Source organism: Podarcis tiliguerta (assembly GCF_965153285.1).
Source record: "Podarcis tiliguerta genome assembly, chromosome: Z".
Lineage (NCBI taxonomy): Eukaryota > Metazoa > Chordata > Lepidosauria > Squamata > Lacertidae > Podarcis > Podarcis tiliguerta.
In genome coordinates, this window is record NC_139553.1 from 11,971,911 (window position 1) to 11,999,705 (window position 27,795).

Genomic DNA, 27,795 nt, shown 5'->3' on the forward strand with positions numbered 1-27,795 from the left:
CCGTCAAACACCTCTTACTTTCAGAAAGTTCTTCCCATCAGTTCCAGCATCCTTTTCTCACAGTGGCCAACCAGGTGTCCCAATGGGAAGCCCAAAAGCAGGACCTTAGTGCAAAAGCACTCTCCCCACTTGTGATTCCCAGCAACTTGTGTTTAGAGGGTAACTGCTTCCTATAATGGAGGCTGAACATAGTCATTGTGGCTATGTACAGTCATTGTCCACAGTAGTTAGATGGAACGTGCATGTTCAAAGGGAGCATACTTATGAATGGCAAACAACCAATGAGACATTTGCCTTCACGCCACGCTTGGAAAGCTCTGCAGAAGCATCTGGCTGGTCAGTACTGGCAACTGAATGCTAGAGTAGGTAATTCTTCATTCTGATACTGCTGGACTGCTCTTACAATAATGATTTGCCTGAAACAATTCCTTTATTTTAAAGGTTTTTAACCTTTTAAAAAATAGCATGAAGTTAATAGGAAATGCTGCATTCTGATCCTGGTTTGGTACCCTGGCTTGTTAATGAATGCTTCTTTTACAAACCAAAGTTTCTCCAAAATCAGGCAAAACGAGGAGCAAGATAGGAAAAGACTCTTTAAAACTCCACCCCTTGCATGTGAGCCAAAGACTGGTATCAGCTAATGCTTGTAAGGACAACTTGTGGTTTGCTCTTACGTCTGAACTAGGCTTGTCTCCTTTAAAAACAAAACACAGACTTTCATTTATCAGCAGCTCTTCCTCTTCCTTCCTCTTCCAAATCAAGAGGAGATAGTGAAGAGCCTGTGAGTCTGTAAAAATCCAATTCAGCTTTTCTACTTGAACGGCTCTGGTGTCTGTGTCTATAGAGTAGGCTTGTCACCCTTGAAATAAGGTGCTTTCAATAGCTTCCATCCACTTAATACAAATATTCATGCTGTAGTCACAATGCTAGGTCTGCCAGGCCCAGCAGGGGTTTGCCAGGCACTTGGATCTCTGGGGGATTTAGGTGCACCGGGTGGGAAATGGTGTGTGGCTTTGCAGTCCTCAGTATGAGCCTGCTTTCCAGTGTTTCTTCCACACACACACACACGACTGCTTCCATTTTTACAACTGCTCAATTTATAAGTTGCTTGCTTCATTGATAAAGTGTGTATCTCAGCGGAGCCAAAGTTCTTTCATTTTCAGTATCTTTCATAGAATTATTTCCTCTTTCTGCAAACACTGCTTGAGGGATTGATTTATAAGTGTGAGAATTGGGAAATAGGGAGCATTCTATGTCCTGTTACATTGTGTATGTGTAATTGTGTATCTTAGCAATTCTGGGTGTATGATTTTAATTTTTGGCATTTTTTTTCACAGTTGCTAAATAACTTGGGCGCCCCCTTGTATTTTGTATAATGCTGCACTTTTTACAGCTTAGGGTAATGTTTTGTTCTAGCTTGGCTAATTGTGTGAAGGGGCCAAGGAGCAATGAAGTGCAGGGGAGCCCTAGTCCCTCAATGACTGGAAATCGTCAGCTACCTGACTGGTTTCTGACACTTCAGGGTACAGACTCAGAAGCATGTTCATGATCATAAGGTCTAGAACCTTGGGGGAGAAAAGAGCTTTGATATTCTCAAGAAGCTGAGTTCTCCATGCAGCGCCACATTCTGCATTTTTGTGTTTCTGTACCCCTGTAGAACCACGGGCATAAACAGCCAACCCTGTGAGCCCTCCCAGCAACTGAGACATCCATTTGGCTTGTGGGCTTCCCAACAGTATCTGGTTGCCCACTGTTGATACTGGATTAGATTTGCCATTGGCCTGATACAGTAGGTGTCTTCCTATGTTCTTCCTCCATAGTAGGAGGTAGTATGCCTCTGAATTCCAGTTGCTGGGAATCTAAAGCACTGTTGTGCTCAGATCCTTCCTATGTGCTTCTGAATAGCCTCTGGGGGGCCACTGTGAGAACAGGATGCTGGAATACATGGCCCTTTGGCCTGATCCAGCAGCCAGGCTCTACCTCAGTTCCAAGCTGGTGTAGCCCTTTTCAGCTTTTAATGTATGGGATGGGATGGGTCTCCAAAGGTGTCAAAGTGCTACAACTCCAGCTGAACACATGTGCAGTGGATGGCCCTGAGAGTCTTCCAGACCTGACATTAAACATCTGTGAGAGCTATCAGATCTGCCCTGGGACACCATCCCTCTCTTTAAATTAAAGCCCCTTCCACTGAGCGAGGGAAGCTGGAGTGCACATTCAGATTTCGGGAAGGAAAAGCTTATTGAATCACAACTCCTTCATTTCTGGACCTAATTAGGCAGAGCATGCATGGGGGACTGGGGATTGCTTTCCTTCTTCAGGGGAGTCTTTGGTGGATGAAGAAATACTGCTGAGTTTGTCACTGCACTAGCAGGCTTTTCCTCCCCTTTCTCTCATGGTTTCGGTGCCAGCTTAACAGCAATAAGTCATGGAAGGTGGGAGCAGATGGTGTGAACAGTGGAGCTTGGAAAGAGAGGCAAGGGAGAGAGAAGATTCCTGGGTAGCAAGTTGAGAACACAGTGTGAGGTTTGGGTGCCAGGCTGGCAAGTGTTGAGTAAGTGTCAGGTTGGTTTTTTTGTGTGGCAGCTCTCTTTCTCTTTCTCTTCTGTTCCCTATCTGCACTAGAGAGCTGCTGCCAGTCAGTGTTAGCAGTACTGAGCTAGGTGGACCCAATGGTCTGACTGCATTCACCTGTGTTACCACACCTCGAAAAGGATATTGCAGGGCTGGAAAAGTTTCAGAAGAGGGCAACCAAAATGATTAAGGAGTTGGAGCAACTCCCCCAGGAGGAACAGGTGCAAGATTTAGGAATTTTTAGTTTAGAAAAACAAGTGAGTAAGAGGAGGTGTGATACAGGTCTATAAAATAATGCACAGTATGGAGAAAATGGATAGAGAGAAGTTTTTCTCCCACTCATAATGCTAGAAATTGAAACAATCTAAAAAGGTTGAATGTTAAAAGATTCAGGAATGACAAGGAGAAAGCACTTCTTCATGCAAAGTTAAACTATGGAATTTTCTCCCACAAGATGTAATAATGGCCACCAATGTACATGGATGGCTATAAAAGGAAATTAGGCAAACTCAAGGAGGATGGTGTGAACAGCCACAGTAGCTGTCTTCTACCTCCACAATCTTGTGAGGAATCACAAGTGGGGAGATTGCTGTTGCACTCAGGTCTTGCTTGTGGCTTCCTGTAGGTGCCTAGTTGGCCACTGCCAGAAGGGGATTCTGGTTGTAGATGGGCTTTTGGTCTGATCCAGAAGGGCTCTTTTTATGTTATAACCCTCCATGAATAGAACCTGGGCATATTCCTTGGTTTTCTCTAACTTTCTGTGTGTGTGTTGTGTTTCCCAGGTAGAAAGGTTTACAATTCAGCATGGAGCAAAGAAGATAGTAGAAGGCGGAAGACCTTGGGATGCAGGATGGCTTTCTTGGACAATCCAACCATTATCCTGGCTCACATCCGACAGTCACATGTGACCAGCGATGACACAGGGATGTGTGAACTGGTCCTGATTGACCACGATGTCGACCTGGAGAAATTCCAGCCCACTTCGGCCAATGGGGACAACAGCTCAGAAACGCAGGGCAGCAATGGCGAGTCTCAGGGTTACGTATACTCCCAGTCGGTCGACATTACCTCAAGTTGGGACTTCGGTATTAGAAGACGATCAAATACAGGTGAGTGGGATCATCTTGGGAACTCTGGTGGCTTCAGCTAGGAATTTCATGGTTTATAGAAGGAACCCGGTATAGGAGGCATCATGTAACCTGACCACTAGAACACAATGATTACTGCAATGCACTCTGTGTGGGGCTGCCCTCTGTTCCAGAAGTTTCAGCCAGTGACCTGATTGCTGGTGGGGCATATGGCTGACAACATGTGACGCTATTGTTAAAGCATACATAATGGCTGCCTGTCTACTGAGCCAAGTTCAGATTCATTGTATTCTTTTACAAAGTTCTGAACGGTTTAGGTCTAGGTTATCTCTGAGGCTACTAAAACCCTTGTATTCCAGCTCAATCACTGAGCATCGTTTGTCATCTTTCTGAATTGGTGAGACTTTACTTGACATCAACACAAAACCAGTGCCATCAGGCCAGTCCGTGGGAATACTCTGCTGATAGAAATTCAGCAGACATCTTCTGCTTTAACTTTTAAACATTTGCTGATAATTCTTCTCTGCCACCAGGGTTATGCAGACAATATATCTTCTGCAATTGCTGGTGGACCATGATTTTAAATTTATATGTGTTTTTTCTTGCATTATATATGTTGTTGCTGTAGACTTTTTTGATATTGTTTCTGAAATTTGCAGTATACATTTATTTATTAATAAATAAATAAATAAATGTAACTCAGTGGTAGAGCACCAGTTTTCCATCTGGAAGGCCACAGGTTCAATCCATTCCATTTCCCAGGTAAAAGGATAATGCATTAGGTAATGGGAAACACCTCTAGCTGAGACCTTTGAGTGCTGTTGACAGCCGCCCAGAGAGTAGATTCTACTTAACTGGAATGGATATAGAGTCTGACCTTACCAGAACTATAGAACCTGGAACATTTGCCTCTTTGTGCAGTTGCCCCGTGTAAACATAAGAACCCTGCTGAATCATACCAAATGGTCATCATCTAGCACTCTGTCCTCACAATGGCCTACCAGAGGCCCACAGGCATGACAAAAGGGCAATAATACTCTCCCCACTTGCAGTCCCCAGCTGCTGCTACTACATAACTGGCTTGGATACTGGCTGGAATGCAGCTATCAAGTAGCCAATATGGTGCCCTTGCTGGACACTGCTGGACTGCTATTCACATCAGCATGACCAGTGGGCAGGGGTGATGGGAACTGTGGTTCAACAACATCTGGAGGGCACCACCATGTTGGCCATCCTGGCTGCTGTATTCTCCTTGAATTGTCTCATCTTCCTTTAAAGCCCTCCAAGTTGGCAGCCATCTGGCGGCCATAGTTAAACTGTATAATTTGCTCCCACAAATTGTATCATATCTTGTGAGAGTGAATTCCCCTAGTTTAGCTATGCACTCTACATTCAGTGCTTCATTTTGTCTGTTTGAAATTACCCAGCCCTCAAGTGCACGGGTTGCCTGCAAGCTCCAGTATTATGAGAATGACTACAGTATATGGTGGTTAAAATTCTGGAATGATCAAAGTACAGTAGTACCTTGGGTTACATACGCTTCAGGTTACATATGCTTCAGGTTACAGACTCCGCTAGCCCAGAAATATTACCTCGGGTTAAGAACTTTGCTTCAGGATGAGAACAGAAATTGTGCTCGGGTGGCGGCAGCGGCAGGCCCCATTAGCTAAAGTGGTGCTTCAGGTTAAGAACAGTTTCAGGTTAAGAACGGACCTCCGAAACGAATTAAGTACTTAACCCGAGATACCACTGTATCTGAAGTGATCATTTATTTCATTTCCATTCATTGTAATAACTTATACTTCTTAATATTACAAAATCTCTAAGCCAGTGGTTCACAATTGGTCGTCTGCAGACCACAAGGGGTCCACGTAATCCACCCAGGGGTCTGTCACATAAGAAAAACTACCATAGACATACCAAAATTTTCAAAAGCAGGGGGTCCATGGCTTGACTTTTGAAAAAATAAGTGGTATTCTGTACTAAGTTAATTGGTTACCACTACTCTAAGCAGTTCATATGAATTGCAATCATAAAATCACGAGCAGAAAGTCAGTACATAGTATCAAAATATAATAAGAGTCCAATAAAAAATGAAACAAAGCTTTAAAACAGGAAAAACTGAAATTGTGTCTGGGGTTTGTTGCAGTGTTTTGAAGAAAAGGTATAATGACCTATTTTGAAACCTTAAACTGTGGTTTATCTAAACTTGCTTTTTTAAAAAAACCAGCTTCACAACCCATGTATTTGCAGAGGGAACATAGTTCTGTGTTTCTTATAAGAGACCAAATGATCTAAATTCTTGGGTTTGTGAGGTAATACAACACCACCTAGAGCTCAGAAGCACATTTTGCTGAAATAAGTAATGTAGCACAATTTTTATGTAGAAGAATAAGGGAAGAAAATACCTAAACTGTCACTGAAGCTGATATTTTAACGCTTTAGATTGAAGTGTAACTAGGATAACAAAAAGATCACCTCTGTCCATTTTGTTAAGGTGATTCCATTTTAGGCTGAGTAAATAATTCACTTGACTGAAAACTGCTTCTACCCAATACAGTATAAAATAGGAAATGCCATGAATGTTTTCTTTTTTCTTTTCTCACTTCTCTGTTTTTTTCACTTCTCACTTCCCTCTAGTCAGTGCCCCCCTAATCTCATGCTGTGGCCCCTCATTTATTAGATTTTCATCTGTGGCCCCCTTGGAATATTCCGGGGGCCCCAGGGGGCAACATGGCCCTCAAATGAGGAATGCTGCTCTAGACCTCTTTCCTGGCTTGCATGACTTTCCCAGGCCCAGGACTCAATCAATACATTTAGAGGTCCAAAACCTTAAAAGCTTTTGGTGCCCCCATATATATTTAATTCAAAATATAAATAATAAACCACAAAATAAACTTATTTTTTGAAATGCAACAAAACCTACAGTCTGATGGAAAATGATGTTAATTTTTGTATACTTCCAATTTATTTTTCTCCTACTTTTTCCAATTGCAAAGTCTTTGATCAGATCCTCAAAAACAATCTTAAGTAACGCATCTACTTCTATATTTAGTAGAGATAAGGCATTCGGCCTACCTTGTTGCATAGCTGTTCTGCTGGAATTTTTAATATACTTTAGCCAAGAAAACGAATGCTCAGCTGAGCAATTTGTGACTATTAAAATCCAGCAATGAGAACTTTCTGTGGTGCCCCCCCCCTTTCCCTTGAGGCCCTAAGCACAAGCTTATTTTGCTTAATGGTTAATCCAGCCCTGTCCAGGCCACATTCCTTATAAGCTCTTCTTCACCTGCTCCTTGAGTTTTTTTGCCTGGCTGGAATGTGCCATTGAACAATGAAAATGCCTCTTCCTTGCCTGGGTGGAGGATAGAGAAGTGTGTGCAGAAACCAGAAACCAGCCAAAGATAAAAATTTGCCTTCATTCAGTGTGCTCTTTTTTTTTTAGTGATTGCACACACTGGTAAAGAGTACCAACAACACCTTTTTTTTGCTGCCCTTGGCAGCTAGGTTGTGCTGGCACTCATGGTAGTTTTATTGGGATAGGACTACCATACCCTTAGGGAACGCGGGTGGCGCTGTGGGTTAAACCACAGAGCCTAGGACTTACCGATCAGAAGGTCAGCGGTTCAAATCCCGACGGGGTGAGCTCCCGTTGTTTGGACCCAGCTCCTGCCCACCTAGCAGTTCAAAAGCACGTCACAGTGCAAGTAGGTAAATAGGTGCCGCTCCGGCGGGAATGTAAACGCTGTTTCCGTGCGCTGCCCTGGTTCGCCAGAAGCGGCTTAGTCATGCTGGCCACATGACCCGGAAGCTGTACGCCAGCTCCCTCGGCCAGTAAAGCGAGATGAGCGCCGCAACCCCAGAGTCGGCCACGACTGGACCTAATGGTCAGGGGTCCCTTTACCTTTACCATACCTTTCAAGTGTCCCTGTTTTCCAGGGACAGTCCCAGAATTATGAAGAACATACTGGCTTCTGATTTGATCCCAGAATGTCCCTGTTTTGCCTGCCAGTGCTGCCATCAAGCTCAGGAAGATGAGCCAGTGCTTGTTTGAAGCAATGGCAGTGATAGTTGTGGCTGCAAGGGAGCACCCCACTGCCTCTCCATGGCTGCTGCTGCCTGCCTCATCCCTTGGGCAGCTTACAGCGGTTGCTAGAAAGCAGGCAAGGAGGAGAGGCCCAGCTCTGTGTAACACACTAACTCTGAGGTGCAGGCAGAGGGCAGGGCCGCCCAGGGCGGGAAGAAGGGAGGAGCAGAGCAGAGTGGGAGGAGTATTGTTTTTGTTTGGGCCTTTAAAAAATGCTTTGTACATGTGTGTCAGATTTTGGAGCTTTCTTAAATTTATTTATTGCTGGGGCCTAAAACAGATTGATTAGATTGATTCTATCCTAATAATTTAGGAGTTTCTGTACTGCCCTTTGCCAGGCAGATAACAGGCCACAGGCAGTTTGCAAATTTAAAACATATCATAGAACACCACACTGAACTAACAACAATATCTGCAGACCAGCAATCCCAGTTATTCAGAGTTACAGAGTTGTTAGGAATTGCTGCTGTATTTATATTATGTAATTAAAACAAACCACTTATTGGTGGTTTTGTTTCCAGTTTTTATAATTTTTTATAATGGGTGTTTTATAGTTTTGTTTGCACTTAGCGTCTTGTAAACCGCTGCGTTAAAAAATTATCCAAATAAATTAAATTAAAGCCCAACCGCCTTGCTTATTTCAGAGGGGATGTGGTTCTTGCTAAACATGCACAGGATTGCCTTCCTAAGCATGCTTTTGGTAAATTAGTCTACATCTTTCTCTTGCTTTAAAAGAAAAAAGGAAGAATTTGTTTCCTGTGCCCGGGACCTTTATTTGCAGTGAGGTGCTGTGCCATTTAGTCTCTGCCTTTTGAGGTAGTCTTCTTTACCTGCTTATTAAATTGACATTCCCCAACACCCTCTCTCTCCTGAAATAAATCTGACATTTAAAGCCATAAGGAGCGTTTGAAGCAGGCGAGGAGGGCTCGGTCTCCCGGGTGTTGATATTTCACCTATTTGAGCGTGTCCTATTTTCGGATGTGGAGTCAAAAATATGTGAAGGAAAAATGATATTCATTTTTTAAGATTTGACTAATGTTGTGAAGATACAAATCATTTATTTTTACTACCTATAAACTGTTTCAGCACACTGAAGAAAAAGCTATGCTAATTTATATAGCGTTGACATTTTATAATTTTCATGATTTTTTTAGATAAAGGATTTTATATTTAAAACTTTAATAGTCTAGTCTGAGTTCATTTATCTTTAATTTTTGAAACGGGGAGAGTAATTCATAACAGTAATTTTATTCCTGTAATGTAATATTCACTTCAGTTCATTTGTGCATTAAAATTCCTTTAAGACCGTTATTAATGATTTATATAATGAAATGTCATATTAATCACAGAAGTTTTCACATTTTATTATTCTCTTCCATGTTAATACTATCTTTATGATCTCTATTAATGTTTTATATCCTCTAATTTCAATTATAAATCAAGAAGATTTTCATGTTTTTGTTGGTATTTGCTTTTCAGGGGTGCCACCTTTAAAAATTTTATGTCTTTTCTCCCCCACCCCCCCATACCCTACATGTGCAGCATAAAACATCTTTATTCATAGAAAGGTAGTTAATTATGTCTTTTGTTTATAGTAAACTTTCATTGACAAACTTATCGTCATAATATTTCTTTTTCAAGCTCAGAGACTTGAACGGCTACGGAAAGAGAGGCAAAATCAGATAAAATGCAAGAATGTGCAGTGGAAGGAAAGGAACACATCTTATTCAGGTAAGAAGAAAATGTTTTACACACACAAACACACGCGCATGCATACACACACACACACACACACACACACTGTTGTTGGGTTTTTGTTTGTAATTGTTTCATTCACTTGGGTTTGCAGAAATACATGAAACAAAAAAGCTCAAAGCATCTGATGAGGTCATGTTGATCAGGAAAAAAATGGAGTAGACCCACAGAAATTAATAAACATGTTAGTCTTGTCCTTTATTTTCGGTTGTTCTACTAATATTGGCTATAATTCTTATGGGTTTCATCCAATGTTAGTCCTACATAGAGCAGTCTCATGGAAACTCATGAATGTGACTAACTCAGGTACATTAATTTATATACACCTACTCAGCTGAAAGGGAGACTCAGTCTAAATCACTGAGCCTCTTGGGCTTGCCGATCAGAAGGTCAGCAGTTCGAATCCCTGTGATGGGGTGAGCTCCCGTTGCTCGGTCCCAGCTCCTGCCAACCTAGCAGTATGAAAGCATGCCAAAAGAGTGCAAGTAGATAAATAGGTACCACTCCGGCGGAAAGGTAAATGGTGTTTCGGTGCGCTGCTCTGGTTTCAGTGTTCTGTTGCGCCAGAAGTGGCGTAGTCATGCTGGCCACATGACCTGGAAAAATTCTGCGGACAAACGCCGGCTCCCTCGACATGTAAAGTGAGATGAGCGCTGCAACCCCAGCACTGCAACTGTCAGGGGTCTTTTACCTTTACTCAGCTGAAACCAATTGACCGAAATTAGCCATGTCCATTAATTTCCATGGGTCTTCTCTGACTAGGATCAACACTGACTACAGCCCTGTACTTTTTTTGTTTCAAGCTGGTTAATGTTTAACTTTTAATCACAAAAAAGGTCAGGGTGTAACTGACAAAAATCTAAATTAGTTGGAGATTAACCTTGCCCTCTCACTCACATTCCGATGGAGGTAGGCATTGGCACTCTAAAATGGATGCATCTGCATACATATGAGGCTCAGTAATCCAGATTTATGGGTTAGGTCCAGCATTGCTATCCCTATATTACAGATGAGAGGCCAAGAGTTCATAGCTCAATCTCTTAGCTAGTATAGTATGCCAACTCACTCTTCTCCCTCCCTCCCTCTTTCTCTGAGGTGCCCTCATCAATATTTGAATTGGCTCCTAATGGTTGGCTATCCTGACCACTGTTTGGCGTGTGATATTTGGCTGGATTGTTGACTCCAAGCCTCTCTACTTATATAAGAGAATATATTAAGAGCTTGCTGGATCATGCCAATGGTCCATCTAGTCCAGCATCCTGTTCTTAGTGGCCAGCCAGATGCCTCGGTAGGAAACCCTTGAGCAGGACCCAGGCACAGCAGCAGCACTCTCCCCTCCTGCGGTTTCTGGCAACTGGTATCCAGAAGCGTTGCTGCCTCCAACTACGGAGGCAGAGCATAGCCATCATTGCTAGTAGTTGGGATAGCCTTTACTTGTTTTCTTTTATAAGTTGGTGGCCATCAACCTAACAATTGCCTTCTGTGGGAGCGTATTCTGTGTGAAGAAGTCATTGTGGTATAGTGGTTAAGAGCAATAGACTTGTAATCTGGTGAACCAGGTTCGCGTCTCCGCTCCTCCACATGCAGCTGCTGGGGACTCATCAGGGTAGTGATAAAGCGGGATATCAAATCCAAACTCTTCTTCTTCTTCTTATCATCCTGAATCTTCCCAACATTCAGCCTCAGTGGATGTCCACAAGTTCTAGTGTTATGAGAGAGCAGGGAGAAAAACTGGGGAGTGCTACAAGGGAGGGGGGAATAAAATCCCTGCATGTTGATAATATAGGGTTGCCATATTTCAAAAAGTTGAAAATTGTTGAGCACTTTTTTTCAAGGAAACCCCCAAAATTGTTGAGTTTCTTTTTGCAAAAAAGGTAGATACTCTCCCTATATTGCCTGCTGAAAACAATATTATTTCAGCAAGGCTACATATAATTTTTTTTATTTTTTTACCAACTTTGTCTATTTTATTAATAATAATTTTATATTATTTTTGTAAGGATTTTTTAAAAAGATAAAGACTTCTGAATAAACCATGTAAACCAACATTCCCCAGTAAACCATGGTTTAGCTTGAAGTGGATTTGCCAATCATGGTTTTAAGAAAACATTGGTTATCATTACCGAGAGTTATTTACCATTGGTGGTAACTGAATTTGGAACCATGATTGGTGCTGGAAAGGTGAAGGGAATTTGCTTCAGAGAGAGAGGAGAGAGCCTGTTCCAGCTGCTAGTTCATAATTTGCAAATGGAGGTTTTCACAGAGTTGGTGATTAAGCCTGCACTGGGCCACTGCGTTGTGTAGCAGAAGGGGAACTTGGCCAAATTAAACTACAGTGCTCATCAGTTTCCTGCCCTCCTCCTCCTCTCCAGTCTTGTGTTGTTATCCTGAACAGTCCCAGAATTGCACAAGGTTTCAACTCAGGCAAGAGAACTCAACCAAAACAGATGCCACAGTAATCTGCAGAGGAGAACTCCAGAGATGCACTCGGGGTCCGTGCCAGCAGAGGAGACAATAAAGCAATGCCTCCCTAGTGCTTCCTGAGGAACAAAACTACATATTGAAACACTCGCTCCTCTCACCAAAGCCAATGAAATGTATGCCTTGAGCTCCAGGGGACTCGAAGCTTTCCAAAAAGGCCCAAGAAATAACTTCACGCCATGCTGCAAGAATATAATTGCAAATGAGATTTTATTTATTTATTTATTTATTTATTTGCCTATTTTGGCAGTGTGTGTGTGTGTGTGAGAGAGAGAGAGAGAGAGAGAGAGAGAGAGAGAGAGAGAAAGAGACTTCAGAATAAGCATAAAGGGTTTCACACAGCATAACACGTACCTGGGATACATAATGACATTTTTGTGCTGTCTTAGTTCAGAGAGAATTTAATAATCTTGCACGGCCCTGTTGGGTATCTTTATTTTATTTCCATTTCCATTTCTCTCTTTCCTGGTGCCCGCACCTGTGCATCCTCCATCTCCATATCCCAGTCAGAGCTGCTCCCGGCTCCCGAATTAACCGGGAAGCCATAACGACTTAGCCGTGATTTGACAAGTTTTAATTTTGCCATTTAACGAACGGCTCCCCCCTCTCCGCGACACCAGCTTTGGAAGTCCCCACTCAATCTGCCTTCGGCAGCAGTTCCAATCCTCGGGAGGGGCAGCATGTAAATCTTTGGGACGTGCAGAAATCCAGGCAGGCGAATAAAGAACGGAGACAGAGCGGGGCAGATTGAATGCTGATCCACCAATAGTGATTGATTGAGTTTGGGGGCTGCTTCGCTCCTGGAGCAGATGTGGAGCAAAAACTCACTCACCAGATACAGTTGCTGTTCAGAGAAAGAGAGGCCAGCACTAATAGGTGAAAACTCGACAGGTCTTGATTTTTATTTTTATTTTGGTTTTGTCATCCATCCTCATTTTTTAGGTATCCTTGTCATGTCAACTGGTGGGGCGTTTCTTCTGATTATGCTACAGCAAGGTCCCCTCCCCACCACCCTTTCAGCTTTGATTGCATACATAACCATTTTGTATTTTTGCTAGGGTTAGGTTACCCCTTCTCCACATCTAAGCCACACCTTACCTATCATTTATTTATTTATTTAATGCATTTATGTCCCAAGTTTCTCCCAAGCTGGGATTTACGGCAGATCGCAAAATTTAAAAGCATCATTGTAAAAAAGAGAGAGAGAGGGAGAGAGGAATAAAACCCAAACTAGTTAGAAATAATAATTAGAATTTATCGGAACACATTTGGAACCAGCAATTAAAATCCTGTTTGGCCTGTGATCAGCATCACCTGCACCTAAGTTTCCAAAGGTCTTTCTGAACAGGAAGGTCTTAACCTGCCAGCATAACGGTAGCAAAGAGGGAACCAGTCTAACCTTTCTTGGGAGAGAATCCTGCACTATGGGAGCAGCCACAGACAAGGGTGTCACCACCACCACCACCATGCTTCACAAGTTGATGGGACTGAAAGAAGGTGCCCACCCAAGTATCCTAGAACCTCCCCCCCCCTCCATCTCTGTGTATCTGTCTTTATCTCTTTGTCTCCCTCCCTATCTCTCTCAACGCTGCTTGGAATCAGCTGCTTGGTGGTGACAGCAAGCCTACCTTTCCAGTGTATTGTCAGAAGCCCACTTTAAGGAGCACTGCCAACCACCTCTCTGCCTGCCCCTTGCCTGTGATGTCACATATGACATCAGCTGTGAAGCTGGTGTGTGTGGTTTTGAAAAAACAGCAACCTTATGGACCCATTCCAGTATTAGTAAACATTGTTGTTGCTGTCTTCACACAGTGCATAGTTCAACTATGGATCATTTTGGCAGTCAAAATGATCAAGGTCATGGAGCAACCTCCCTTTGCAAAAAGCATTTTGGGACTTTTATAGTTTAATGAAAAGAGGCTACATGACAGAAGTTTATAAAATTAGGCATGGCATGCAGAAAGTGGTCAGAGAAAAGTTTTTCCCTCTCCCAAAACTAGAGCTTGTGGACATCCCATAAAGCTGAAGGAAGATTCAGGATAGACAAATGAAGTACACAGCACTCAGTTAAACTATGGAACTCACTACCACATGAGGCAGTAATGGCCACCAACTTGGATGGTTTTAAAAGAGGATCTGGCAAATTAGTGGAAAATAAAGGTGCTATTGGTAATAGCCATGATGGTTGTGTTCCGCATCCACAGTTTCCCACCCACCCCTCCCATAACACTAAACTTGGCGATACCCACAGGAGAGGAGGGTACTGTTGTGCTTGGGTCCTGCTTATGGATTTACCAGAGGCATCTGGCTGGCCACTGTAGAGAACAGGATGGTGGACTAGGTGGGCTATTGGTCTGATCCAGCAGGTCTTCTGTTGTTGTTGTTGTTGTTAATACCGTATTGGCCTGAATATAAGCCTCACTTTTTTTCCAAATTCCGACTGTGAAAAGTTAAAGTGCGGGTTAAATTTGCAACCTTACAGAAATGATATCACTGCTGAAACAGAAAGATGGTAAAATGGAACAGGTGTGAGTGCCTGCGGAATTTTAAGGGCGCAGCTTATATTCGGGTATTGTCTCCCCCCCCCCCCCCCGAATTATAAAGGTGCAGCTTATATTTGGGTACGGCTTATATTCAGGCCAATACGGTAATAATGTTGATATTGTTTTAAAAAATCTTTAAAATACTTTTATAAGAGTAATGCTATTAACTATACTAGTAAACAGAGACTATGCTACTTACAAAAAGTAAAAACTATACTATTAAGAAAACAAAGTTGTTTCAAGTCTCATGTCCATATCTTATGTCCCAGTATCCCACAAAACAGCTCCATGTTCCAGCAGAATTCATTTTCTGCAACCTTCCTTCCCTCCCTTGAACTGGCTCAATCAGCTTGTCCATTTCCAACAGACATTGTAGTAACCCCTCCCTCTCAGTTGCAGCTTGTCAGCAGAAGACATACTAGAGGTTTCAGTCCTTTCCCAGCCATATCGTCAGTTAACCTAGAACAAAATCGCCACCGGATTTGCTCTTCTTGACACGGTCCCATTATGTCAAAGAGGCATTTATTTTGTATTTATTATACCATTTGATTGTAATGAAGCCTCAATGGTCTGTTCTATTTGCCTCCAATAGTTAGTTGTTGCTTGCTCATTTTGTCTTACCACAAGGTCCCAGGGCAGGCTACAGCAATTTAAAAAGAAAATATTAGAATTTGGCCTGTGGGCCAGAGGTTCCCCATCCCTGGTTTACGGCACTGTTTCATAGGTTTGTAGGGCCTGGATTTGTATAGGATCAGGAGATAGCCTGGGTTTATATAGGGCCTAAGTTTGCTAGTGGACCTTAGGTTTTATTAGGGCATAGGTTTATAGCCACCTAGATGAGGTTTCCCATATTAGGGCATAGGTTTATAGCCACCTAGATGAGGTTTCCCATATTCAGTAGCATCTCCTGAAACCATGGAAAGCTGCTTACAGTCAGTGTAGCCCATACAGATAGAACAATGCCCTGGCTCAGTGTAACACAGCTGCTTCTTTTCCTATGATTATGATTGCAGTGCATTTTGGAATGCATGGAACACAGAAAACATTTAATTACTACTGGGTGTTGGCTTCGCGATCTGCTGCTTGTGATCCTTTTACCATCAGATCCCTCATTCAGGAGGGGGGAAATTTTCAATACTTTCTGACATATCTGGCTTCTTTTTAATTGCAGCGGAGGAGCTGAGCCTGCTGTTTGAGAAGAAGAACTTCAGGGTGAAGCCTCAGCGTGCTGCTACGAAGCCATCAATCCTCTCAGTACGGCTGGAACAATGCCCCCTACAACTGAACAACCCATTCAATGAATACTCGAAGTTTGATGGCAAGGTAAGTAGGAGAGAGAGAGATCAGTGCCCTCCCTTAAAAAGAAAAAAAACCACCTTGTATCTGGAAGTCTTCCTTGCGTTTTTCCAATCCAAATTCTTTCCAGATTTTAAAAATACTGATGCTCTGTGGGTGGATTTTGGCCATTTTAGAGACTACAAAGGTGACTGATGTGGGCAAACAGTCCAGGTTTTAAGCCCTTGCAGGGACTTTAAAAAATGAATAAATCCTGTCTTGTGCAGACTTGTCCTGGGATACTGGGATACTAAAGGAGGATCACTTCCTGTGTGCACCAAACCCCATAGCCAGAGGTCTTCTGGAGAGACTCTGTGTTGCATTGATACCTTGGTACCTAGGAAGCTGTCTCATGTCTAGCTCAGCATTGTCTATAGTGGCTGCAGTGGCTCTCTGTGGTTTAAGGCAGAAATCTATCTGGAGATGCTGGGGATTGGAACCGGGACAAAAGCATGTGCTGAATGTCTGCAGTTCTTAAAAGAAATCAGAATTCTAGTCCTCGTGATACTGAATACAGAGGCTGAATCAAACAGGAGCATTGGAAGCTGCTTTATACTGACTAATTCTGTTGGTTCATCTAGCACGGTATTTGTCTATACTGACTGGCATCAGCATTCCAGGGTTTCAGGCAAGGAGCTCTCCCCACCCTTCCTGGCAGTGTTGCTGGGGACTGAACCCAGGTACTCTACCACCCTGCGCTGTAGCCTCTTCTGCTGGCTTGCCTAGCCGGAGGAATAAATGGAAACTTTCCAGACCACTGTGAGGATCAGCTCCCTAGCCTGTGGATTATCACACAAAAGGAGTGGGAGCATTTTCTGTTAAGGTGGAGAGCCACATTAGATATGCATCAGCCCTAAGTTGCCAAAATCTTTTATTATTTCCTGAATGAATGTTTACCATTCAGTGCATTACTGTTTGCACCACATTTTGTTGGTTGCCCTAAAGCCAACAAAAACAGTTCCTTCTTTGCCTTTTATTTTTGTCCTTAGCTCCAGAAGGGCTGAAATGGATGGCTGTTAGTCTCTCCAGGAAAGGAAAGGGTTACAAGTGACAACAGACAGAGCCCATCGCTTTCTGTCTTCTTTTTCCGGACTTAACTTTTACGCCTGACATTTGGATAATACTTTGCTGTAAGGAAGGTGGAAAGTGGCTTTTCACTCTCTGTGAATTGCTGATAACACAGATGCATTGAGCTAAATTGCAAAATCCCCCTGTTAAGAGTTGCTCTGTAGAGTCATTGGACTGAATTGAACTAAGTTTACTCAGGGTAGGCCGATTGAAATTAATGTGCCTACGTCAACCATGTTCATAAATTTCAGTGGGTCTGCTTTAAGTAGGATACAACCCCATAACTACTCAATTTCTGCTCTCTGTAAGAATAAGGGTCCATTTATACACAAGAATGTACAGTGGTACCTCGGGTTACATACGCCTCAGGTTACATACTCTTCAGGTTACAGACTCCGCTAACCCAGAAATAGTACCTCGGGTTAAGAACTTTGCTTCAGGATGATAAGAGAAATCACGAGGAGGAGGTGCAGCGGCAGCAGGAGGCCCCATTAGCTAAAGTGGTACCTCAGGTTAAGAACAGTTTCAGGTTAAGAACAGACCTCCAGAACGAATTAAGTTCTTAACCCGAGGTACCACTGTATTTGTTAGCATGCTGAGGGAATAATACCAATATTAACACATTGCCTTTCGTTTCAAAAATAAATACTAAAACAACTGTAATCCCAGTCTAAAACCCTGGAAGAGAGCTGCTGGCAGTCAGCGTGGACACTAATGAGCTGGAAGGACCAGTGGTCCAAGTTGGTATAAGGTAGCTTCCTAGGTTCTATGATCCTGTGTGCTAATTAGCATTTACCTGACCTATGTTATCTCTCTGGCATGATGAGTGATAGTGGGGCAGCTTTTTCTTTCACCAGGGTATGCTTTGGTCAGCCAACATCGTTAGATTGTGCTTGTCAATCCAGCATAGGTAAGTTTGTGTTGCTTGCGCAGGAGAAATGGCTGCTGCAAGGACAGACTCCCATATACTCTGCAAGTGCAAACTTGGTGTTTCAAATGAGATGGAATTTTGTGGTGCTTGGCGACTTAACGGAAAAGGAGAAGAACATTCTTGCCTACAAAATGCATGATTTCCTACCCACCATTGCCAATTAGCTGGCAACAATGAAATTTGGGCTTCTCTATGGCCGATCTAGTGCTTATTGCTTTTGTAATTATTATTAATACTGCACACCCCTCACTAGCAGGTCCCCGGGGCAGGTTACAACATTTTAAAGGTCAGTATTAAAAACAGTTAAAACAAATTGCAGCCATAGAACTGGGTGCTACAAACACACAGGACCCGCCTGCCAATTTCTGGGAAATTTGCAACAGAAGCTGCTGTTGAGTAATGGAATTGTGTTTGATTTCTGTACAAAAGAGCAGCCAAATGAAAGTAACCTCAGGGATAATAGGCAAAATGAATAGTATCCTGTGAAGCCCCAAAAGTTTGTGATGGTGAACAGTGTTTTGATCAAGGCAAAGAGGAAATACTTGTGCATATGTGTGTGCCCTCTCATCCCAAATAAACTAGAGTTTGGAGAAATGAATTCCATGATGCAATCAAAAAAGGAGGTGGTCATCTTCTCCGCCTGGCTCCTTTTCAGTTTGCAAACTCTTGGACAATTGGAATCAAGTCAGATGCTTAGTAGGGTGGAAGGGAAATTCATTTGGTCTGCGCTTATTGATTCAACTGACCATAGTCACACCTCTTGAACTAATATACAGATTGGAATGTAATGATCCTTTGGCTCAGGCCACATCTACACCATGCATTTAATGCACTAATACCACTTTAAACAATTGTGGCTTCCCACAAAAAATCATAGGAAGTGTAGTTCATTAAGGGTGCTGAGAGTTGTTAGGAGACCCTTATTCCCCTTCTAGAACTACAATTCCCAGAATGCTTTAGCAATCAACCCCTCTTCTCAGGGAACTCTGGGAATTGTACCTCTCTGAAGCGAATAGTGCTTTAAATGTTTGGTCTGAATGTGGCCTTAATCACCTTGAAGGATTTAAAAAAAAAAGAAGGCTGTGTATAAGGCCTTAACATAAAATTTTAAAACAAGCAAAGTCTTCATTCTTAGCTGAGCAGTAGTTATGGAAATCACCATGCTGCAGCAAATGTGTCCTGGCTTCCTTTTCGTTATGTAGTCTTTCATTATTATTAATACTGTACTGTTACTGCTACTACCTTGTAGCATGCTTGTCACAATTGCATCAGAACCAACATTTTAACAACACTCTCCCTGTTATCGGTGCTCTTCAGTGTTTTTAAGATACGAAGGTTGCTGTTCCCCCACTTTTTTTACATGCTAAGAGATGTGTTTTTCTGCAAATATTCATAATTCTTTTCCTGGGAATAGTACGTGCCTGATTTGCATAATTAACTGAGCTACTCTGGTTCCCCTGGGAAAGTGGTGCCTAATTGGGGAGAGATGGGGGAGTCTATTAAGGGGGGCTTTGGGGCCTAATTAAGCATGGTTAAAAAAACCCTACTTAATTATGTATTTACTCTAGAGGCCGGGGTGACTCTTGAAATCCTCTTTTAGATTTGGAACCAGAGCTTTTGATTTCTTTTTTTTATTATTATTTCCTTTAAAAAAAACACCTAAATCATTATTAGAAAGTTTCATCTCTCGTGCTTGCCAGATAAAATCACAGTTGTGTTTCTCTGGGAGAGATGGAAGGGATTAGTGTGGCTTGCTCTGTGAACAAAGTTCTCCACCAGCACTAATGAGCCCAGTTCTTTAAATGAATTTAAGTGAAATAACATCAATTTTTGTTGAGAGGTTTGCTGTTTTAAAAAAAGTAAATCACAGCTACAGACATTGCCTATCTTTGCAGACTTACAGTCCAGATTGATAATGTATGTTAATAAAGAAATAGGAATTCCCTGACAGCTGTAGGATTCGACAGGCCAGAAGCAACTATTGGGGTGGGGGGTGGGGAGCCAAGCCAGCTAGTCAGGCCAGAGGCCCATCTAGTCCAGCATTCTGTTCTCACAGTGGCCAACCAGATGTCTGTAAGCCTGCAAGCAGGTCCCAAGCACAAGAACGCTTTCCCCTCCTATAGTTTCCAGCAACTGCTATTGAGATATATTATTGCCTCTGACCATGCAGGCAGAGATAAGCCATCATGGCTACAGTATTGGATAATGCATTCAGAAAGCTTCTGTGGATCGCTCTGTGCCTTTTATTGGTGCCTCTGCCCACTGGTCTTCTGAAGATCGTCCTGGGGCAGAGGTTTTCAACCTTCTTGAGTCCATGGCTTCCTTGACCAACTATGGCACCCCTGTGGGGCTCAGGACCCAGTTATGTCACCCCTTGCCTGCAGAGCTGGCAACCTCTCACCCATTTTCACACACCATCCCTTGTGGAATGTTCCCTCAGCCTCTTCTCCTCTCCCCTCTACTTGGGAGTCCTCCAGGCATCTACCACAGCCGTCCCTGCTCTCTGAGCTGCCTCAGCTCCTGGCAACCAGCACCCCCAGGCAGCATTTGCCTGGGGAGTTTGTAACCAGGGCTGCTGCAACAAACAGCTGTGCAAGCCTTTGGGAGGCAGAGATGTGAGAAGGCATCAGAGGAGGGAGGGAAGGAAAGAGGGACAGAGGCCAGTGTTGCCCACGCCACCCCTGGCCATCATTCAAGGCATCCCAGGGTGCCACGGCACACTGGTTGGAAACCACAGGCCTAGGGCAGTCTAGGCCCCACTGATAGCCTTCTCCTCTTCCATGGATTGTCCAATCCTCTTTTAAAGCCACCCAAGTTGTGGGCCATCACTGCCTCCTGTGGGAGCAAATGCCTTATTTTAATTATGCAATGTGTGTGAAGAAGTACTTTCTTTTATCTGTCCTGAGTCTTCCAACATTCAGCTTCATTGGACATACATGAGTTCTAGTGGTATGAAAGAGGAATGGAAAAATTGTTATCTACATGCCCCCCCCCCCCCATTTCAAATTTTCTGATCTTAATCACGATTTGGCGTAAGAAGCCATTTCTTTATTCTGTAGCACAGAGGTTTGGGGTGGGAGGGCTTATCTGCTACATGCTACTGAGAATACAGTGGTACCTCAGGTTAAGTATTTAATTCGTTTCGGAGGTCTGTTCTTAACCTGAAACTGTTCTTAACCTGAAGCACCACTTTAGCTAATGGGGCCTCCTGTTGCCGCCGCGCCACTGGAGCACAATTTCTGTTCTCATCCTGAAGCAAAGTTCTTAACCTGAAGCACTATTTCTGGGTTTGCGGAGTCTGTAACCTGAAGTGTATGTAACCCGAGGTACCACTGTATCTATGTTCTAATGTCCACAGGTCTTTCAGCAATGACCAGGTTTTATCATTGCTTTTTATTGATTTTACATGTTCCATATCTTTATTTATTTTTAAAATGTGCTGTAAGTAAGTAAGTATGTCTTTCCATAGTATTGCTATAATTTTTTGGTGTCAGACTTGAGCAATGTATATATAAAAACCAACAATAAAACAAAGCCAACCTCATAATGATCTGACAATGGATTTGAACCTTTTCTAGGGCAGGAACGGGGGCCACAGGGTCACCAGAGCCCACCACACCAGGCCAGCTGCCGGGCGCATGTGCATAAGGCGCACAGGGTTCATGGAGCCCCTTTTCTAGGGTTGATTCTAAAGATGGACTTAACAGAGTTTGGCCCTTGGTGCCCAGGGCAGGTGGGGAGGTGCTTTTCTTCCTTTCTTTTTAATGAAATGTCTATGAACCAGCATAAAACAAAACAACAACTTCTTTGTTAGAAACTGTTTTTAACAATGAGGCTGGGGAGTGGGGGGGGGGAGGGATAATTCATGAGTACTAATTGCTTGGCTGTTAATTTTCATAAGTGTTGATAGAAGCAGTTCCTTAAATTAAACTTTGTTTAAAACGTATCAAGGGAAATATTCCACAATGTCGGGCCTGAAGTGAAAATTAATATGAATGCTGTGGCAATTAACACGTACTGGTTAATAGCTTTTAGCAGCATTTTGGGATGATAGACCTTAAATACATTTTTCGCATGCTGCTCTTGTTCCAGTTGCGTTCCAGTTATATGTCTGCATAATTATGAACCATTTCCCCCCCACAATTTCAGATATTAAATAGCTTTCCTAAAAAGAAAAAGGGGGGGGAGGGAATATCCACACCAGAGTAAGAATGGAGAAAGGAGGCACACTGTAGTGTGTAACTGGTTTTTTTTTTTTTTTAAATTGCCCGAGATGTTAATTTGACATTTTAAAACCTATTGTGCAAAAATTAGAGGCTTTAATTTCCATTTCACATCATGAAGCATTTCTGCCCTAAATAGGTGTATCAAAATCAAACATGTTTATTATTTCTTAAGTGCCTGTAAAAAGAAAAAAGAAAGTACCATATAATACAAAATTATTTTTTCTTCCATATTGCAGAGAAAGCTGAAATGTGCTCATTAGAAATGCCTTGAAAATCGGACTTGAGGGAATTGTGGGAGAGGCATTTACCCCCCCCCCCCCAGGACACAAGACTTTTAATCTATTTATTTGGGTTCAAGTTTATAACGTTACTTCCTGTGCCAAATGTCCACTCAACGTTCGGCTTACAGCATCTTAAAATAAAGCAAGATCACAAAGATTAAGTATTACAAAACAGTAAAACCAACAACAGTAAAGCAGCAGGATACCTGAGCCTGATTCAACCATGACTGTGGGAGTGTGTGTGCTTTTGTTTGTACTGTACCAATTTAGACACTTCGCCAAATCCCTCAGCCCAGTATACCTGAAGGAGAGTCTCCACCCCCATCGCTCTGCCTGGACACTGAGGTCCAGCACCGAGGGCCTTCTGGCGGTTCCCTCATAGCGTGAAGCAAAGCTACAGGAAACCAGGCAGAGGGCCTTCTCGGTGGTGGCGCCTGCCCTATGGAATGCCCTCCCATCAGATGTCAAAGAGAACAACAACTACCTAACATTTAGAAGACATCTGAAGGCAGCCCTGTTCAGGGAAGTTTTTAAGGGAGCCGGTTGGAGATTCTGTGCCAATTCCTCATGCACCCCCTCCCTGCCTCCAGAGCAGCATAGGAGGCATCACTGGAAGGTGCAGAATCACCACCCACATACTCGTCTGGTGGATGGGTGAGGAAACTCTCTGGGGCCCAAGTTTCCTCTGTGAATGGTAGGAGACCTTGAAGCAGCCCCAGAAGTCCTTGAAGTATCCCATCTCTCAGCAGGTCCAGGAACAGGCAACAAGGTTGGAATGGGGTGGAATCTGCTGTGATGTGATGGAGGGAGCGATGGCTCAGCCTATTTCAATTCACATATGTTTAATTATGAGTGTTCCATCCAGATTATTGCAGGAATTTTTGTCTAAATGTGCAAAACTCATTGGGCTGCATCCAGATAAGTTCCCCTTGGAGTAGTCCCATCGACACTGATTTGCTTAATTAATGTACAGTGGTACCTCGGGTTAAGTACTTAATTCGTTCTGAAGGTCAGTTCTTAACCTGAAACTGTTCTTAACCTGAAGCACCACTTTAGCTAATGGGGCCTCCTGTTGCCGCTGCGCCGCCGGACCACGATTTCTGTTCTCATCCTGAAGCAAAGTTCTTAACCTGAAGCACTATTTCTGGGTTAGTGGAGTCTGTAACCTGAAGCGTATGTAACCCGAGGTACCACTGTACTTTTTTTCAGAACAATTTTTATTAAAGCCTTTTCATAGGAGAAAAGGATTTTTTAAAAACTAATCTAGATAGGAACAAAATCAGAGAAAGAAGAAGAAAAAGAAGAAATGCAGAGCCTTCTCTCAGAGTTAGATCTTCATCCTTGTCTGACACAGAAAGAAATGGACCCTCCTAGCTCTCACATGGGAGCTCCCCTTTCTTCTCTCTGCCTCCACCCTGGGAGATCTTCCCTTCCCTGTCTCTCATGCAGGGTCCTTCATTAAGTCCCTTCAGTGACCCATAGTAGAGGACACACAAATAAAATAAAATAAAAATAAAATAGGAACAAAAATGAAGCTGGGGGAAAAGAGGAGAAAACAGGAATATAAAGATAATAAGAGAATAAAGACAGAAAACAGAAAAATAAAATAGAGGAGACTTCAGATTCTCTGTCTGCCAGTTATATACAAAGATTATTCAAAATATTCAAAACATTCATTCCAGAATGGTATCCCACTGTTCCTCCTTCTGCTAGGCAATATTTCTCCAGTCTTCAGATCTAGACATCTCAAGTTCATTCATTTTCCCTTCCATGGAAAAAAGTCTAAAAGGGGTTCTCCAGTTGCTATCAGTAATTGTCAACAATAGTCTTCCTTCAGTCCTGCATAGTGACTTTATATCTGATGGTGAAAAACAATAGATCCTTCATCTTTATTCAAACAGGAGTCTCCCCACTCTGGTCATATATTAAAACAGTAGTCCATCGTAATTTACTTATGTTATATTCCTTAATTCACACGCAATTCAATATCTTCCAATCCCAATTCCTGTTGGCCATGAGTTTCCATCCTAAATTAGAAAAAAAAATCCTTCCATTTCCTCTTCCATTCTTTTTCCAGACTTGTCGCAAGAGGTTTGTAGCTTTCTCCTTCTGATACACAGTCTACACTTTTGCAGCTCTATCACTGCCAGCTCAGAATATTTCTTAATCTCTTGCTCCATGGTTTCTTTCATTCCACTTCTCCAACACCACAACTTCACCCCAAATTGCCTCACTCCTCCAGGCACCAGTATAAAGAGTCTCTCTATTTTGTCATCCACTACTTCCATTTTTAGCACTCCACTTTCCTGCTCTGAAAGTCTTCCATCAACATCATTCTCTATAGGCTCTGTGATCTCCTCAGCCTTATTTTTCTCTGGTCCATTTTTATTCACCATTTTATGCACCCCAGCTCTAGCCTCTCTCAGTTGCTCACCCAGTAATTGCTGCATGATGGCCAACAGTCAACGGGGTGTCTTATTCTTGTTGTCTTATTCTTATTAACAACTCACTCTGCTTATAGCTTTAAAAACATGTTAACCATCTGCTTATCTGACAGTATTCTTTTCTCACAGTAGCATAGAAAAGCTAGTTTCACTTTTGCAATCAGCACTTTCAGAGAGACAGTTTTAAAAAATAAAACAAGAAATTTATAACAGCTGGATCATGCTTTAGCCATTTAGAATCTTTCTTTGGTACAAACAATTAAAACAGGCTTTTTGTTTTACTTTCAACCTTTGAATGATTGTCTCTCCTTGCGCCAGCAGCCGACTTGCATTCCAAATTTCAACTGCCAGACAGAATCACCTCAATCGTAATTTATCAGTGTCTCAAAAATAATTTTAAAAAGGGAGGTTTTACCAACCTGAAGGATTGATCTTCAGGACTATTATGTGGTATTTCTGCAAAATGGAAGTTCCTTGCTCTAAATAACTCACCCCGTCTGGGTCCCCCTAAAAACATGGTGTGTAAGGCAGCTCTTCCAGAGCACCAGAAGTTATTCCCTTTGTTCTCTATCTTCAGAGCAAGAATGTGATAACCAAGATTTATGTATCATTAATCACCACATAATTATCTCCGTCGACTAGAGATATTTAGTCTCCTGTGATTCCTTCCGGAAGTCAATGTACGTGTGTGTGTGTGTGTGTGTGTGTGTGAATCTGCACTGAATATAGGTAGTCCTGAATACAAGATATTTATGTGCCCCAGGCTCTTAGGTGGGATATATACTGGAGTAAATAATACTAATACTAAATTTAATTAATTGTATTTTTAATATCTATAAGGCAACTCAATAACGTTCTCTAGGTGACTCACAAGCATAAAATGATAAAATGCAGTAATTAAAATACAGTATGATCAAACACAATATGATTCACAAGTATAACCACATTAAACAATTTGCAAAAAATATCATACTCTCACTGCGTGTCTACTTGGGAAAGCCAGAGAAAGCCAGGAGTGCATTGGGACCCAGCTGATGACCAGGGAGAGGGAGAAGCTGCCCAAGAAGGTGTAAACCTTCCAGTCTCTCCTGGGCCTTTGCTGAGATAGTAATTCCATATCAGGCTCCCATGAGCTCTACAACTGAGCAATGCGCCTTTCCTATTACCCATTCAGTTCATCACAGCGTGCAATACTGGTCTTGGGCTCAGGAGGAAAAGAAGAAGAGTTTGGATTTGATATCCCGCTTTATCACTACCCTAAGGAGTCTCAAAGCGGCTAACAATCTCCTTTCCCTCCCCTCCCCCCCACAACAAACACTCTGTGAGCTGAGTGGGGCTGAGAGACTTCAGAGAAGTGTGACTAGCCCAAGGTCACCCAGCAGCTGCATGTGGAGGAGCGGGGAAGCGAACCCGGTTCACCAGATTACAAGTCTACCGCTCTTAACCACTACACCACACTGGCTCTGTGGGGGAGGTATAATTTCAAATACCACCTTCTCTCACATGCAGCAGCTGAGATCCTCACAAGAGGGCCTTGTCTTGATCCCCACCACCAGCACCTTCAGAGGTTTAGACCATGGGCTGCCGGGCAAGAGGACCTTTTTTGTGATGGCTTCCAGATTATGTCACTTACTGCTTAGGCATGTTTGCCCAGCATTGTCTTTGTTGCCTTCTAAGTTCCAAGTGCAACCCATCCTGTCCTCCCATGCCTTTAACAACATTTAGAGGATGACAAGCCTTTTCAGTATTATTTATTTATTACACTATGCCCCCAGGGCAGATTACAACACAAAAACACAATATTAAAAACAATTTAAAACAACTTACAATCACAAAAATAGGGTGCGTACCAAAAATATACACATCAAGTGTCAAAAACCAAGGTAAAGAGGTGCTTCAAACTGTAATCTTGCTTTCCAAATTCTTGCTGAGTTTTACTTGCAGGGTCCTCTGTTTCGGCTGCTTTTATTTTTGTGGTCAAGTAGTTTGTTGTGTGTTGTGTGTGTGTTTAAGTGCTTATTCATAAGCTGCCTTGAGCCCTTTTGTCTGAAGGCAGAAACCATTTTAAATAAATGTATAAAATGCAGGTCACAGGCCTCCTGCCTAGATGTAGCCAAATCATTTTTTATGCTACTTTCACCCAATGGCCTTTCTGAACCCTTTTCCCCCTTGTTTTTGCTCCTTTGCTATTCAGATCTAAAACCTTCTAAAAGAGGTTGCATTTGAAAGCCAGTTGCATCTTTCTGTTTTTCACACACACCCCGCACACACACACACCCCGCCAGCAATGTGAAAAACATGTTACTATGCAACAAGGATTTCTTGTGTGAGCATTTAGCTGCAATTCATTTTAATTGTCCTTATGAAGTTAAAAAGTATTAGTGTCAGATAAAGATTCATCACTGCTGTATGATTTAAAGCTGGGACTACAGAAAGCAGGCATGTGTCCCGGCAGCTGTTTATACAAGGCGCTGTCTCTTTTGACAGCAGTTAAAAAGTATGGTTGTGGTAATCAAATTGTGATGCCAGCCTCTTGGAGGCTAGCCCCAGATTGAGTTAAATACACACATATGCACACACTGTATATCTATCTAAAGTATATGTATGTGTACACACACACACAAACACACACACACACACACACACGGAGCCCCTGCTCATTCCATTTGCCAACCCTTCCTCCAATCATTTCCCCCACATTAGCCCTCTAATCTAGAACTTCCTCTTTCCACTCCCTGCAACTGCTAAGCTCTCTTTTCACCTTCCCTACCTCGTTTCTGAAGCCAGCTCTCTTCTATTCTGCCTTCACCTTTTGCTTCCCTCCCATGCCCTGACTTCATGCAAATCCAGAATTGTGATTAGGTTCTACAAATCACCCAATGGGGGCTGTGTGATGACAGCTTTAGTCTATATGTTTATATGCTTTACTTTTACGTATATGAAGAAAAATGTTTCTGTGTATGAATAGACATATGACTAGATATA

General features: G+C 42.6%; 1 protein-coding gene and 1 long non-coding RNA gene across 17 annotated transcripts in view; both read left to right on the forward strand.

Moving 5' to 3' along the window:
- The window catches only part of MAPKAP1 (MAPK associated protein 1), a 176,123-nt gene that overhangs the window by 13,581 nt on the left and 134,747 nt on the right, over nt 1-27,795 (forward strand). For 15 of the 16 annotated variants that reach the window (XR_014507212.1, XR_014507213.1, XR_014507214.1 and 12 more), the window contains exons 2-4: nt 3,354-3,680; nt 9,388-9,477; nt 15,697-15,848. Coding sequence is in view for 9 of the 16 variants with exons in the window: in XM_083423753.1 (XP_083279879.1) it covers nt 3,422-3,680; nt 9,388-9,477; nt 15,697-15,848 (501 nt within the window). In the remaining 7 variants the exon portion in view is untranslated. Of the gene's footprint in view, nt 1-2,810; nt 2,829-3,353; nt 3,681-9,387; nt 9,478-15,696; nt 15,849-27,795 lie in introns of those variants that run through there. The other variant, XM_083423755.1, reaches the window with a different exon arrangement.
- LOC310669793 lies at nt 20,823-22,593 on the forward strand. The gene is made up of 2 exons (XR_014507395.1): nt 20,823-21,592; nt 22,322-22,593. It is a non-coding gene; the product is annotated as an uncharacterized lncRNA (long non-coding RNA).